Source organism: Aquila chrysaetos, chromosome 13 (genome assembly GCF_900496995.4).
Source record: "Aquila chrysaetos chrysaetos chromosome 13, bAquChr1.4, whole genome shotgun sequence".
Classification (NCBI taxonomy): Eukaryota; Metazoa; Chordata; class Aves; order Accipitriformes; family Accipitridae; genus Aquila; species Aquila chrysaetos.
The window spans coordinates 26949227-26964807 of NC_044016.1; the positions used below are offsets into that span (position 1 = coordinate 26949227).

The 15581-nt window shown below is 37.9% G+C and overlaps 1 protein-coding gene across 4 annotated transcripts in view; it reads left to right on the forward strand.

Annotated features, from left to right (window-relative positions):
• The window catches only part of AKT3 (AKT serine/threonine kinase 3), a 161021-nt gene that overhangs the window by 94081 nt on the left and 51359 nt on the right, over positions 1-15581 (forward strand). For all 4 annotated transcript variants that reach the window (XM_030035682.1, XM_030035684.1, XM_030035680.1 and 1 more), the window contains 3 exons: positions 4185-4296; positions 5791-5935; positions 12071-12202. In XM_030035682.1, the coding sequence (XP_029891542.1) occupies positions 4185-4296; positions 5791-5935; positions 12071-12202 (389 nt within the window). The remainder of the gene's footprint in view (positions 1-4184; positions 4297-5790; positions 5936-12070; positions 12203-15581) is intronic.

Consider the following 15581-nt stretch of genomic DNA (forward strand, 5'->3'; position numbering starts at 1 on the left):
ACCACTTTTAGAAATACATTGGTCCTCCACTTCTTTCTGAAACTCTTTTTGCTTCAGAAGGGAAGGATACAAACATACTCAATTTTAATCTTCCACAAGGAAATTAAATCTTTAGCCACTTTTAACAGAATATGAAAAAAGCGCATTAAGTTTTGCTAGATTTTATTTTTCAATAGCATTCTTCAGTGATAGTGAAATGGCATTTTTGGGTTTTTATGTTTTCAGTGCCATTTTCAATTGCTAAGGTATTTTTTGTTACCTTTAATTGATTTAGTTAATAATCTGTAATGAAATCGTAGAGAGTAAATACTCTTTGGTAGTTACAGAGCTTAGTATATACATCCATATGTTTTGTTCTTGTTAATAATGCGCATCATCACTTTGAGGACTGTCTGAAAAAATTAATATAGATAGTACCAATAATATGTCTATATATTAGATACAGATTTACATAATGTACATACTAATATGTAGTATAAAATTTATTACACTATATATAGTATACTATCTATATAGGTAAAGACTGTATTGTAGATAGCATTTGGACATAGACAGGCTTAATTTTGTTAGTTTCAATTTTTGTGTGCTTGAGTTGGCAAACTTAAATTAATGCCATTTTAAGGTATGCATTTTTGTATGCATTTGCAATCAGAAAATGAATGGTGAAATTAAAAGTCTTCGGCTCCGTTACAGGCACTGGAGAGGATGTGCTTTTTAACTGGCACAGACTTTTCTGCAGACTGGACTCTCTACCTTTTTGCCATCAGTTTATCCTAACACAGTCACCTCACTTTTCTGTCCCTGGCAGCTTCTTTTACCTCCATTCTCCGAAACCACCTACTCTAGTTTAGCTGTACTCGAGCTATCTCCAAGTTTTTCTTTCTCACACAGGTTCCAGTCTTCTTCCTGTCCGATTTCAACTCTTCTCCCTTTATACCCTAGTCTTTTTTTTCCCAACATCTCTTCTGTAAATAACCTGCTCTATGCCATCTTTCTGTATTGGATTTTGCCTCAATGAGGTAGTTGCTATTTCATATTGTATAAGGAATAGGATGAGGTATTATGAATATAGGAGAAAGCTCTCTATTTAGCAGGTGTAGAGGCGGGGGATAGCTGTAGCCTCTGGATTGTACTCAGTGCATAGATTTTCAATGACTTTATGCTTTAGTAATTGTTACTGTAATTTTTTTACCCTCCTCCCACTGCACTGTTATCCCTCCCACATGTAGTGTGGCCAGATGCCTTAACATTTTCACAGGAATACTAAGAGGATATCGAAGGTCTTGGTTTGCCAAGTTTTAAGTCTCGTCTCCAGAAGTAGTATTTTCCAGCAGTGTGCAGCTTTAGGCATACACCCAGCAAAGAAAATTTCAGCCTACATGATTGAAGTGTGATAGGATTAAAGATGAGATGATGGTTTCCTCAGGAGTAAGATAAGATAATCTTAGAGCAGACAATGCTTCTAGTCTCCTCTGTTACAAAGGTAGCCCAACACCTTCCTTAGAGCTACAGCTGAGGAAGTTAAGAAAACAAAATAGCCTGTTAACCCTAGCCTCACCGTCATTATGATCATAACTTGGACTTCAACCATATCCCTGAAGATGGGGGTTTCTTTGATCTCATGAGTAATATTTGCATCCAGCTACAAGCCTGGTTAAGTATTCTAAGCAGCTCTACTTCATCGTGCTACCCAAGTTCCTGTCATCTGCTTCTGTCTTCCTTGTTTCCCTTCTAGCTTTTCTGTTAAACTCCCTCTTCCTGTGTCCATCCTGCTGTAGCTCTTTCCTCTAAATGTTGAGGATGGCTCTCATCCCATCCAAGACCTAGCTGAGTTTATAAAAGCAGTGAGGTTGGATTACTGTTTCTCTTTTGAGTCTCCACAGTGTATGCAGGTTTGTTGAATGTAATGTCATCTCCTTGACCAGAACAGCCTGACTTACATATTCACCGTACATCTATAAATTATTATGTAAGTTTGTGCATCAAGGAGTACACACCTGCATAGTGCAATAATTACTTTATTCCTCTTTCGTTTTTTATACATGTGTCTGTCAAGCTTTTGAGGTGTTCTGCTAAGCTGCAGAGAAAAATCCTATCAACAGACATACCCACTTCCACTCTGCTTTTTCAAGTAAAAAAATTGCAGTATGCATGAAAGTTCTTAAATCAAGGCATCCTCACAAAGACACCCCTAATATCAGTTCTTTCATGCCTATATTAAGGGTGGTTCAGTACAAGTAAGGCTGCTGATACTTGCTGTGGCTTTATATTATGGAGACAGCGTCCATTTCTTAGATAATTGTGTCCCAAATTGTTTAGGTGTTCAGGCATACAAATCAGTGCCTTGAACTAAGGCTTTAAGCTCGTTATGAGCTAGCAATATTAAAGAGAGTTGCTTTAATGTAGTTTCAGTATGCAGCTTCATTTCAGGAGGTCAGCTATTGAGTGTGCATCTTGTACAATTAATACCAGCACCAAAGGTGTAAGAGAGAAAGCAAAAGCAGGGTAGAGGGTACTTACGTATGTTGGGTGTTTAGAAATTTGCTGGGTCTGATGCAGTTCCTTGGAGAATATTTAAAATGCATTCCTGTAAAATTGGAGATGATGGTTGAGGTTTCAGGACCCTGAATTTGTGAAGAAAAAATATGTCAAGCCAATGAAATTTATTTCTTTAAAAAAACAGCATGCCTTGTGAAGTGGTACATGTCATATAACATGACTTCTGTAAAGTGTTGACATTAACTGGAATAAATAAAATGTAATTCACCAAGAATAAGTGCAAGGTTTTATGCTGAAGAGTAGTCAACTACATCAGTAAAAGGTGGGGCTCAACTGGTAGGTGGTAGCTCTACCAAAAGGAAGTTACAGCGGATTGTAAGTGAACAGGAATTCTGTTGCCATATTCATTATTGATTGATTTGTGAACCTGATGAATAATTTTAGATCACACATTTGATCTGGATCAGCTTTGAACAAGTGAGAGCATTCTAGAACATGAGATGTGATGTTCGTGTCTGTTTTGTGGTAGCTGCAGGAAAACAAATTACACTTTTGACAGAGTAACCTTAACTTCACAAAAATGTTTAAATATATTTGCATGAGTAAAGAGTTCTAGTAGGTCAGTGTTTTGCAGATGTAATGTTTAGTGCAGTATGCTACATCATAAAATCTAATACACAGTCTCACTGAACCATTGCCTGAATTACCAGTGTTGTGGTCCTGTGACAAAGGAGTAATAGGCACTCTACTGTATGTCTAGAATTGTGTGACAAGGAAGATCTTGATCTGTAGGCACAACCTGTGAGGACAGATTGGTTGAACTGATTTAGGCCAGAGAAGACTGCAGAGATGAAATAGTGTTCAAATGTCTAAAAGGGATAGCTGCTGAAAAGACAAAATAATTTAGTCAGTAGGGAAAGAAATAATATGCTTAAATGATAGGAACAGTTGCATTAAATGCTAGGAAAAATCTTCCAACTGTAAAAATAATTAATTTTCTCATAGTTGGATGGAATAGTTTGCTTACAGAGGTTTTGAAATTACTACTTTTCAGGGATTGTAGAAAGAATTTAAAGAAATACTTATGAGAAATAGCATAGGTAGACCTCATTCTGCGCTGGGGCACAAAGAGAACTAGATTTCCTGGGCAGCCCCAGTGGGGGCGTGTGTGGGGTTATTCTATATTTAATAACCAGGCTAGTTTCAACATCTGAGTTTGCTCAGATAGGGTATTTTACAATAAATCTAATCCTGAAGTGACAGTAGCGTGGGTAATTGTGGCATGGTTACCATTGAAGGGAAAATGTCATATTCCTCCTGCCAGGTACAGATGGAAAAATGTGCCTGTGGCTACTGCTGTTACCTTGGCATACTAGAGCAATCCGGGATCTCATACTCTTCTTACCCTCATAACACAGACCTAGTTTGCAAATGGAGATTGCGCTTTGTATGTGGGCAACAAGTTCCATCAATTCCTCTGACTGCTTGCTTCACCTTATGATTATTACCTGCTACCTTTTGTTAAAGCCCATGGTTATATTGCCATTCTGTATTTCCTTATACGTGCTGGATACATGCTGGCTGGGTATACATAAGCTATATATATTTTTATCTAAGTAATTTTGTTTGCTTGTCACCCATTAACTGGCAATGTATAAAAGAGGCAATGTCATGTATTTCTCTAGAATGTCAACTAATGAAAACAGAGCGACCAAAGCCAAACACATTCATTATCAGATGTCTTCAATGGACCACTGTCATAGAGAGGACGTTCCATGTAGACACTCCAGAGGAACGGTGAGGGTTTTATTTTTGTTTTGCCTTCTGTGTTCTTTATGCTGAAGCCTTGGCACGGTCTCTGCTGGGACTGCACAACGATCAGCACTTGGAACTGTGACATTCTGAGCACATCTGAACAGTTATTTGAAGAATTTATAAGTCCGCTTCTGTAAAATATTATCTGAGCTCATAGCTAGTGTAAGAGTTGCCTGTGAGTAGGTGGGATGAGTGTGTTGAAATAAGCCAAAACTATGTCATGATATGTCTCTGAAGTGTTAAACTTTCAACACTGGAAGCGTGCATTGAAGTATTTTCCAGCCTCGCTGTCTTAAATTTTCCTTTTACTCATCCTAATATGCTCCTTTTTTTGGCACAGAAAGCAGTATGTGTGTTATAATTTGTTTGCTTATTAGTTTTTCTTGTTTCAGTACATATAGACAAACTCTTAAGAATTAACTTTTTTGATGCATCAAAAGCATGTAGGAGATATGGGATTGTGTACCTTGCTAAAATGTTATAGACTGTGTCTCTGGTTAGATGCACTGAGTCTTCCCACTGTGGGCATGTGTCCTGTTGAGACTAATACTATGATTTGGCTTTATTCATATTGTTTGTATCAGTAAATAACCAATGACTTTGCTTTTTCTGTTGTTCCTCTTTCATTAGTATATTCACTTAGAATTTTTTAAATTCTGCCTTGGTACTGTTTCTCCACCCTATCTTTCTTCTGTGTATGTGGTGTAGTACCTCCTACTGCATTCAGTAATACCACCAGACTCCTCCCATATCCCTTGCTGGCTGAGCAAAAAGCAGCAGGTACTACACTTGGTGTGGGGCTACGGCATGCTGATGGGCCGGCTGGTGTATTTGTGCTGGTTAGCCAGCACACAGAATAGCCATGGGCTCAGCTGCCCCTGCTTGTCCCTCCACAGAAACCCTCATCTGGGCCTGCCCCTCTCTGCAGCCGCTGGTTTTTATGATGCTTGTAGGAATTGAATTATCTTTGAGGGCCTCTTTCTCAGGGGAATTTGAAATTAGCCAACATGTTGAGTTTTAAGAGGAGACAGACAAGGAGGTGAACACAGGGCATGGTTTAATAAATCTTGTTTATTTTCTGTGAAAATGTCTTGCAGAGAGGGGGAATACCAAAAAGTCTCTTAAAATAGCAAGTTATTATCAGATAGTATCAGATAGGAGATGACATTCTATGCTCTGAGCTGTATTAGACCTGGACCACGTGCTTTCAAGTTTTCACTATTAAAATATTCACAAAATCACACACTGGTAATTCTTGAAATTAACCATGCAGTGATCCTTTTTGATGCTGGTCAACTTCACTGCCTTTAACATAATGCAGAATTTGGAAGGAAATTGAAGTGATTATATGAGTCTTCTGCTGTGTAACATGAGAATTAAACATTGAAGCAATGTAGCATGTGAAAAACATTATAAACCATTTATTTGGATGTATTTTATGAGTTTCTAATAGGGGTGTTGGCTTGTTCATGATAGGGAAGAATGGACAGAAGCAATCCAGGCTGTAGCAGACAGACTTCAGAGGCAAGAAGAGGAGAGGATGAACTGTAGTCCAACTTCACAGATAGACAATATAGGAGAAGAAGAGATGGATGCTTCAACAACCCATCATAAAAGAAAGGTAATGATGTTAAAAAATAACTGACAAGACTAATATGTAAATAACTTTTGTAGAATGGTCTAGTTGGGTGAAACAATATACAGGGAATAGTATTTCTACATAAATTCCAGTGTATTACAAGCAGAGAAGTACTTGTTTTATTTCAATAAAGCTGAACTGCTCTAGTTTTATTTATTTGTTATTCTGTCTGATCCAGCGCTTTTGAAAAACAAAGTTCAACTGTTCAGGCACATGTTAACATTCTGCTTATTGTTTGAATATTATTTTAATCTTTTCCTTTTTGTTTGTTTACTCTTCTAGAAGTATGGTAATAAAATACTTTCTTTAGACAAGTAGATTTGCCCCTTTTCTCATGCAAATAATACCCAGTACAAATTAGATAATTTGCATGAGAAAGGCTAGCAGGATTTGGCTTTTAATGACCTTGTTTTTTGCTATCTGGGAAAATAACTCTGCTTTAGTTTTCAATGAAGTAAGAGAATACAATGTTTTATTTTTTTGCAGTTCTTCACAGTTTTTGGTGTAAGTAGAAGCATGTACATGGTTGGCTGTAACATACTTGTATCTCCAAAGTCAACAGGACAAACACACAACTAAGTGCATGTTTTAAAGATTCAGTGCCACACAAAAATTTGCTTATTATCTTGTGTTTCCATTTTGTCCTGTGTTTCTGTAAGTACGGACTACTCTTGAAGAATGGATCATTCAAACAGTTGTCTTTCATTTACTATACAGGATTGACATGGCTCAAGAAATGCATTGAAATTGCATGAGAAATAATAACCTGTTTCTATAGGACTGGCTTCATTCTTTCTATCTTGGAAGTGAAACCTGTAGAAAACTAAGTGGAAGTCTGCTGACAGAGGAAAATAGTCTTATAGCTAATGTAACTGAATGCCTTTCAATGGTGAACAATGAAAAGAAATAGTGAACGTGTGCCTTTACTGATAGAGCATGTTTTGTTCATTGCACTATATGAAGCAACAATCATAGAAAAATCAGTGCCTGAAAACTATACCCTTATGAATATAACAAAGGTGTCATAGGAAATCTCAGTTCTACCATGTTCTAACTTTTGAGAACTTGAGTTTGCAGTGCAAACATAGCTCATAGCTCTTCCATGTTGTTCCATTGTATGCAATTTTCTAACCTTTTTCCGCTATAGCAAAAGGTAAAACCTCATTATATACAGCTGTAACAATACTCTCATCATACATTGTCAGGTGACATTGAACTTTTAGCTTTGCAGCATCGGTGTTTAATGATTGTGCTCCAGGGTAAAATATGATAAGTAACAGCAAGACAGAGGCAGCATTCGAGATGTGTCAGTCTTTCTGAAAGGCAGCACGATTATGTGGAAGGGATTTGGATTTGCTCTATTAAAGAACTGAGCACTATTCCAAGCCCGTGTATCCTCTTAGTGGAGTACAAAACCACTGCATAACAACAAGTGTTTTCAAGGTGTCAAAATTAATGCTGTCTAATATAAGTAGTTTAACTGGAATGTATGCTTTCCTTGTTCACAGTGCAGTGCATTTTCCTATACAACAAAAGGGGTTGTGGGAACAGGAGGAGTAGGAAGATCAGTTTTGCTTCTGTCTTGCCGCTTACGCTTTAAAAAATGCTGAAATAAGATGCCGGGACAGTGCATGTGCAGTGCTGCAGAATATTTAATGACTTTGGCAACAAGCCAAAACCAAACTCTACAAAACAAAGGTGAAATGAAAAACGGTGATATTCAACACCTAATAATAGAGCAGAATGGAGTTTTTGTAGCCAGTGAAGAGCATACTAATGACCGTAAGGATTTTTTTTTTTTCCCCGCAACTCAAAATCCCACTGCAGATTTCTGACTGTTGGAAGGCTTTAGCAAAAGGTTTTCAGAAGGTTTTGGAATCAAAAATGTTAAGTGACTATAATGACGGGGAGTTGTCACTCCCCCTGTGTTAACTGAAATTGGGAAAATACATTTTTTTAGAACTGTTTCTGTTTTGTAGAAATGTTTCTGAAAAGCTTCTCTTTAAGCTTTTGTAGTTGTTAATATAATCATAACCATTTCAGTTATAATGACTTAATGCATTTTTATTGCATATTTTTGGTATTGGATTTCTTTTCATTTCAGGGATTTTTTGCACAATGTGTCCTACAGGCTTGTTTTGTCACCTGATTTTACATCTAAGCCCAGTGAATTTTGCTTGTGCATGCGCCAGATGGTATACATATGAGTAGAAGAGCATAATCAGATTAAGAAACGAGAGAGAAGAGTGGGCCTGTTCTTCTCTAAAAAGGTAGCAAAAGGTTTACGAAGAAAACAGTCTTTAGGATGTGGAACTTGATTTGAACAGACATGACAGCAACGTCCCTGGCCAGATTAACTGGAAGAACCAAAAGCACTTCTTTTTCCCCGCAATTATTTTTAATAGTGTCAATGTGCCACTTAAGTTTTACAGTAATAGCATAACTAAAATTTGGAACACTAGAAATTCTTAGCAAACTGCTTTTATTTCTTGCTGTACTATTCCTTGTAAGTAGAGTTTCTTCCTGATGAAGTTAGATAAAAACTCCAAGTGGTATAATCTTTGTGCAAATCAGGAATTTTGAAAAATCATTTCCTTGTGGGAATTTTCAACACCTGTAGTAAGGTGTATTTTTTTTAACAGATCATCCACAGGGGAGTAAATAGGCTTTACAGAAGGCTGAACATTATATGGTTCTTTGGGTGATGCAGTTTCCTGTAACTTCATTGCTTTTCCTTTGTTTACAAATCTGTTTTCCAGGGTGCAGGATGAGTAAAGAATAGATTTTTCAGAGGAAACCAAAAGTAATGTAATGAGGAAAAAGATTCAATCCTCAGGGTTCAGTAGGAATGAAGAAGGTGGGAAAATCATCAAGGAGAAAGAATCCAATCTTATGGGAGCCTCCAAACTTGCTTACCAACATCCCTCAGGTTTAGGAAATATTTCCATTTTTCCACCAGTTTTCAGTACACCCTTAGCTATGGCATCTGTGTTTTTATCTCCCAAGGTCTTGTGTTCTTTGGCAGACTTTTTGAGTTACCCTGCACTGTGTATCATCTCTAAGCCTTCTGCTGAGCTTCTGAAGAATGAGAGCATCAGGAGACTTTATTCTTAGAACTAGCACTACTGCCATAACCTGCTGTTAAGCCACAGCTCAAAATCTTGCAAACCTATTACCTTGCGTTTATAAATATACATATAATTTTTAACTTGTTTTCACTGAGCTTGCAGCTAGATTCATGACTGCTTTGGTGAACATTATGTAAGCAAATTTTGGGCAAATGAGTCTTTTGGTTTGACTGGCTTGCTGCCCTTAGCATGAAACCCATGTCTGTGATCAGTCAAGCCAAGATCCTCCTCCTGTGTGTGGGCAAAGGGCTGCTTTTCTGAGCTGGTTTTATTCAGACTCTGATGGTCCTTCTCTTAAGTCCAGCCTCTCAAAGAAGATCAGAAGTATGGGAAAAAGTTACCCCTTTGAGGCTGCTTATGATCCCGTAAATTTTTGACTGTTAGAAGTGATAAGTTGTTGTAGTCACTAACTCAGTATTCTTTATGAGTAAAGCTGTTAGCCATTCTTTGTTGGGGAACACGATAGCTTATGACTGAAGATATGGAGGATTCTGCCCTGAATTACTCATCTTCCACCTGAAGTGTGTTTTGAATGCATTTTGGATTTTTCATGTGTTTTTGTCAATTTTCACTGCTTTAGCACAAAGGCAGTTGTTTTTCCTTGATGGTTATATAGAACTATTGAAGTAGATAACCTGACTTTCCAAAGTACTGACTGTGATATTTGAAAAGACTTACCTTTAGTTGATTAAGTACTAGTAGCCACATAGTGTTTGGACACAACTTTACATACTACATCATGCATCACTAATTGTAACACATTATACTAGTTTTTGGAAAAGTTGAATATTTAAGGATTTGTCTGTGGTCATAAACTTGTAACTTTACACTCACTTGTGTAAAGTGAGTTTGCTTTAGGTAAAAAGTATACTGAGCCTTAGAAATCTGTTACTCATATTTCTTACTGGGATAAATGCAGTTTTGTTCTTCCTGATGTGAGGTGGTTTTGGCAGCAAAACAAAATCTGTCACTGCAAAATATTTAAGTAAGTTTACATGTGAGCAAAGAATGGAATTCACCAAGGATAGTTTGCTTAGAAGCTACCAATCAACGATGACATGGGAAAAAGATTTAATTCCTGCTGATATAGCTAGAAAATTGATAGATGGAAAGCATCTTCTCTTTAATAAAGCTTTGAAATATCGGGCTATCCAGGTGTTACCTAAAGTAGTCTGTTGGAGACCTTTTGCAGCTTTTAAGTTGCAGGCTGAACACAAAAGCTAAGGAAAGCTAAGGAATTACGGCATTAAAGTGGTTGATGGAACTTCAGTTCTGCCCCTTATGTGAGCAGATTTCAAACTGACTCTGAGCAATTGTATAAATTATTTTCACAGTTTGTCGACAGCAACTTCAGATCCACAGTAATAATATTGTGCACCTGAGCTTAAAGGAATAAATAATTTCAGAAGGAAATTTTGCCTTTTATTCTTTCTCACAAGAGAGAATATACTTTGCCTCCACTATTTGTGATTGCACACAATAGCTCTATGCTTGGAATGTGTGTGAGATATGTAGGTACTGTTAGAGGTGTTTCTGGTAGAGATAAGGAAAGTGCTAATCCATTGTGGAAGACACAAGTAGAAGTTTATCTGTAATGCCAGTATTCAAGAAAACTGCCTGAGGCTGCAACTAGTGATAGAAAGAGACACTAGGAAGATGAAAGATAAGGCACAATCTTTTCTTTTCCTCACACGTAAACAGGATATTTATATATTTAACTTAGCAAATATATTTAGTATATTTAACTTAGCAAAACTGAGACTCAGAGTATAATTACTCTTTATAAATGTTAGAGTTGTATTATTCACAAAGGAAGGAAGGTACTTGATACTGCAAGAGGAAGGAATTGATACTGCAGGACAGTACAGTAACAAGAAAAGGTGAGTGTGTTGTCTTTCAGAGCTTTTAACTGCTTTCCTCAAGGTTCCTGGGTGCCTTAATGGTCTGTGTGTGGTTATGTGGTGCTGCAACCAAGCCAGTAACACAGCACACTGAAAGATGTGCTGTGGAAACACAGTGGAAGCCACTGATGGCCCTGAGTTGGCCAGAGAAACCCTGCTGTCAATTCAAGGTGACCCTGTGCATTCACTGCATTCTCAGAATTGTGCTGTTTTTATTACATCCTCATCTTTGCATCTAATGCATAGACCATAGGACTGATGCTTCTGAACGGGCTGTGAAATGAACTTGCAGAACTAAGATGATTATTGACTCAAGCTCTGTGCTCATGAAAGTGGCTAAACTACTTATCTGGTCATATTCTTTCTGTGTGTGACACTCCAGTTGAGCTGATAAACCTACTAGACTCTTAACTGTCTGTTGCTAGAACCAGCTCTTGGATGTACTATGTTTAACCTGCAAAACTAGGGCAATACTAGATGCTTGAACGGTCACTATAAGGGAGTCACATGAAAGAGGAAAACTTGCCACCTCTTCCTTTTCAGAGCCAGACTGATTAATGTAAAAACCACGTAATTGTAATCTGTACTCAAACTTTTAAAAGTCCACCTCTACTGCAAAGACTGTTGTAGAGTCTCATTGGTATAATATTGTAGTAAGGATCATGTGTGTTTCAGAAAAGCCATCAATGCAGTGGTTGGTGTTACACAAAACCTACTGATAATGCCACATTTTTGTGTCCCTTGTAACACAGGAGTTTAGGAGCTTTCTTAGATGTGGAGAATTCATGAAATGCTGGTATAGGCTAAGACTTTGTTCTGTGTGTGCTTTGTGAAAACAAGTATGTGTGTGTGTAGGATACTGTGCAGTACTTGACTTCAGAGAACTATAATAATACTATCGTATGATATGTCGTAGTGGTTTAAGGATACAGTTAACTACTATGAACTTAATCATAGAAGTGTACCTATTTTTGTAAACTGTTCTTATTATATCGATAACAGCATTTGGTTTTATGTGGACACGCTTATGTACATGTTGGAACTGGATAGCATAAGTCTTGTTAATCCTTGTTCTTTGCTCCTGACAGACAATGAATGATTTTGACTATTTAAAACTACTGGGCAAAGGCACGTTTGGCAAAGTTATCCTGGTCCGAGAGAAGGCTAGTGGGAAATACTATGCTATGAAGATTTTGAAAAAAGAAGTCATTATTGCAAAGGTAAGGAAGGCTATAGTTTTAATATTGGGTCATTTTTTATGAATGGAATAATCAATATCTAATACATAAGGTGTATTTTTTTTTTATGGTAACTGAGTTTGTTAGAAATATGTGTGTATCTTCAGAAACAAGATACAAGAATACAAAAAAGTATGTGTACCCATTTTGCATCTCTTTTTCCGGTGCCTTTTAATCTAGAGTGTGCAAAAGCATTGAGAGAGTTCACTGGGCAGGAAGATAGTGCAATCCAAGTTTAAAACAAGAAAAAGTACGTTGTAGGGTATATTACATACTTCAAAAATTTTTTTAAGTCAACTGCAGGTTTATTCAGATAATTGCAATTAATTTAATGGGCCTGTGCTCTGTTCTTGCTACGTTAGATAAGATTGCTGTGCATAGGGCTAACAATTTCATTTTTTCAGTTTTTGAGGAACAAGAAAAGTCTGAAGCTGATGTCTGAAGAAGTGGCTTAAACTGGTGTTGTCCAGTCACTTAAACTTGATTATTTTAGTGTTACTAGATCTTGTGCTTGGTTATAATTTTACTAAGTTTAAATGTGAAGATCATCTACTCTGAGCTTTGTTTCTAGCAATTCTAAAGTTTCGAATCCCACTTGCACAGAATAAGTTGAGAGCAAGAAACCTACATGCTTTTATCACTGTGAGACACAATTGAAAATAGTCCCAAGGAAGTTTTTGAGGGATGTGGATCTGACTGAGATTTTTGAATGCTTGAGGCTAACAATACCACTATTCGTAAAAACTGAATGTGGCTGGGAACTACTGTGGTTAACATATATTTTATTTTAAAATATCCTTCAGGTTTTTCTAATGTTCCTATTGGCCTATGAAAACAAGGCGTGCAGTGTTTTGCAGTCTTATCTCTGTGTTCATTTGTCTGTCCGTCACTCACTTTCTAATAACTTCTGAATGTGTTGATCAGTTTTGATTAAATTTGATAGAGGGGTAGAAACCTCAAAGAAAATTATATTTCCTTGAGTTTCATTGAAACCAGCCCTGGTGTGGGGGAGAGACTTAATTTTATGTCTTCAGCAGAGAAGAGACTGACCTATGAGTTCTGCGTGCCCTTAGCAGCTGTTTTGCATGCACTGGCAGGCTAGTCGGCATGTTTATGAGTTGGACTAACAGCAACAGAGTGCCCTTTTCTTCATAATCAGGAGATGCAGAAAGAAAGGAGGGTATTGCTGCTGTGTTCTCCTGATCCTGCATGGGAAGGAGCATCTTGGTGGCCCTCCTTGTAAGACTTTATAAATGGCAGCAATCTCTGTGGGTTGCCCTGTGGGTCTCAGAACGTATCTGGTTGCTGCATGCTGGGGCCCAGTCTCCAGAGTCATATCCTTTCCCAGTGCTCTGCTCAGCTGTGGCACCCAGGGGGTCCTCAGGGGAGTCTTATGTCTGACTGCTATGAGTTCCTGTTCTGCTGCTGCTGCTTCTTTATACCCTTCCAGCCTTCAGACCATTTCAGCTGGTTTCTTTGTATCAATAAAATACAAAACACATTTTTGAATTTTAAGGTTTTTCCTTTTACTTTGCTGGCTGATACATTATCACTGAATTTTTAGAAAGGTTAAAACTGATTCTCAGGTAACTTTGTCTCTGTTGAGCAAAAATTCTTGTTCACAGATGGATAAAGCTAGAGAAATTTTGAAGGGTCAGGGATGCAACTGTTCATTGATCTGTTTACCTGAAAACAGAATGCTAGCTCAGTGATTGGGCAGAACCTGGCACTACTTGAAGCAGACCAGGGTCTGTTTTTCTGCCTATTTGTAGACTAACAAGAAGATTAAGTGTGCGAGGAAAGATGCCTTTCATCCCATAATGACAATGGGAGCACCTCAGTCTTTTAAATTTGACTTCCTCAGAACTGGAATTTAGTTTTGAAGGGAGTCCCTCTAAGTTTTCCATAGTATGGTTGCATATTGATAAGAAACATGAAAGAATAAAAAATAGACTATGCTTAGATCTTTACAAGTTGAGTGATCATAGTTTTTTTCCTGTGGTCACCAAATACCAGTTTTTCCATTCCTCCCGAAACTAAAAACAAAAGCAGACTTGAGCCTGAACTTAGCTGTCTAGCCCAGTCAGTGTGTAAGTATGCCATGGGGATTTATCACTAACATTTAACTCTGGAGATCGGTGCTAAGGATACAGTCACTAGGTAGAATAGATCTGCAGTACCAACGCAGCCTATAATGTGTTACAGAATCATAGAATCGTTTAGGTTGGAAAAGACCCTTATGATCATCGAGTCCAACCATAACAATATAATATACACTATAGAAGGTCATACCTGTCACAGCATGATATGAAGCAGAAAAGTGGTGCATTGAGAGCTGTATCTAGAAGGCTGTATAGCATCTGCCCAGTTCATACTAAATCTGTTGATCCTAAATTTTCGTGACAGATGAATATTACACTTACCCTAAATTTTCGTGACAGATTAATATTACGCTTACCAGGAAACTGCTACCAGTATTACAAACTTCTGAGGCAATGCTAGAAAAACTCACCATTGCCAGCTTTTTATGCCCCATATCTGGTGAACCACTGAGGTTTAAAAATAAATAAATAAGTAAAACTTCAGGTTTGCTTTTCTCCTTGAAGTGTGTTTTGTTTTTCCCCAAGTATGTGGTTGTCTTGTGTACGCTCAGTGTTGCACTGCTATTCAGCTAAATGGCATCATAATTTATTACTACTAACTCTGTTGTTGTTGTTGTTTAAATTCCTATTTTGACAATTTTTAAAATCTAATTTAAAACTCCTGACATCTGTGTTTACTTTCTAGTTTAATAATACCTTATCTTCAGAGCTTAGTCTGATAAGCATGTGTAGTACCATAATGTTATATTGGTATTATTTGTAGCAATAATAAAGCATACTCTGACTAGATATATTTACTTCTGCAGGATTATGGTTGACGTTTGAGTCACATTAAGTTAGTCTTCAATTCCGTGGACTATAATACTCAGTGGTAGCTTAGCGCTACAAAAGATGGCTAAACCAGGCCAGAGCCTCTCAGGCCTTTTAGGTCCGGCCCCTGGCAGCCCTGGGTTAGTTTCTTTCTCTCCCTTTGGCACAGGGCTCGCCTTTAATCTTCCCTCTTCAGGCTCACAGACAGGAAGGAGAGTGCCGCCGTCTCTCTCCAGATGGCCGCTTTCTCAAAATCTGGCGGGAATTGGGGCGCGGGTTGTGTGGACAGACAGGTCTGTGTCCGGGGAAGGAGGTCGCCCCAGAGGAGCTCTGCTCGTCGGGACAGGCCAGGCGGGGGAGGGAGGGAGCGGGGGTGTACAGCCACCTGGTTTTAAAGAAAAACAAACCAAACACCAAACCAAGCGAATGTTTAAAAACAGAAAAACTGG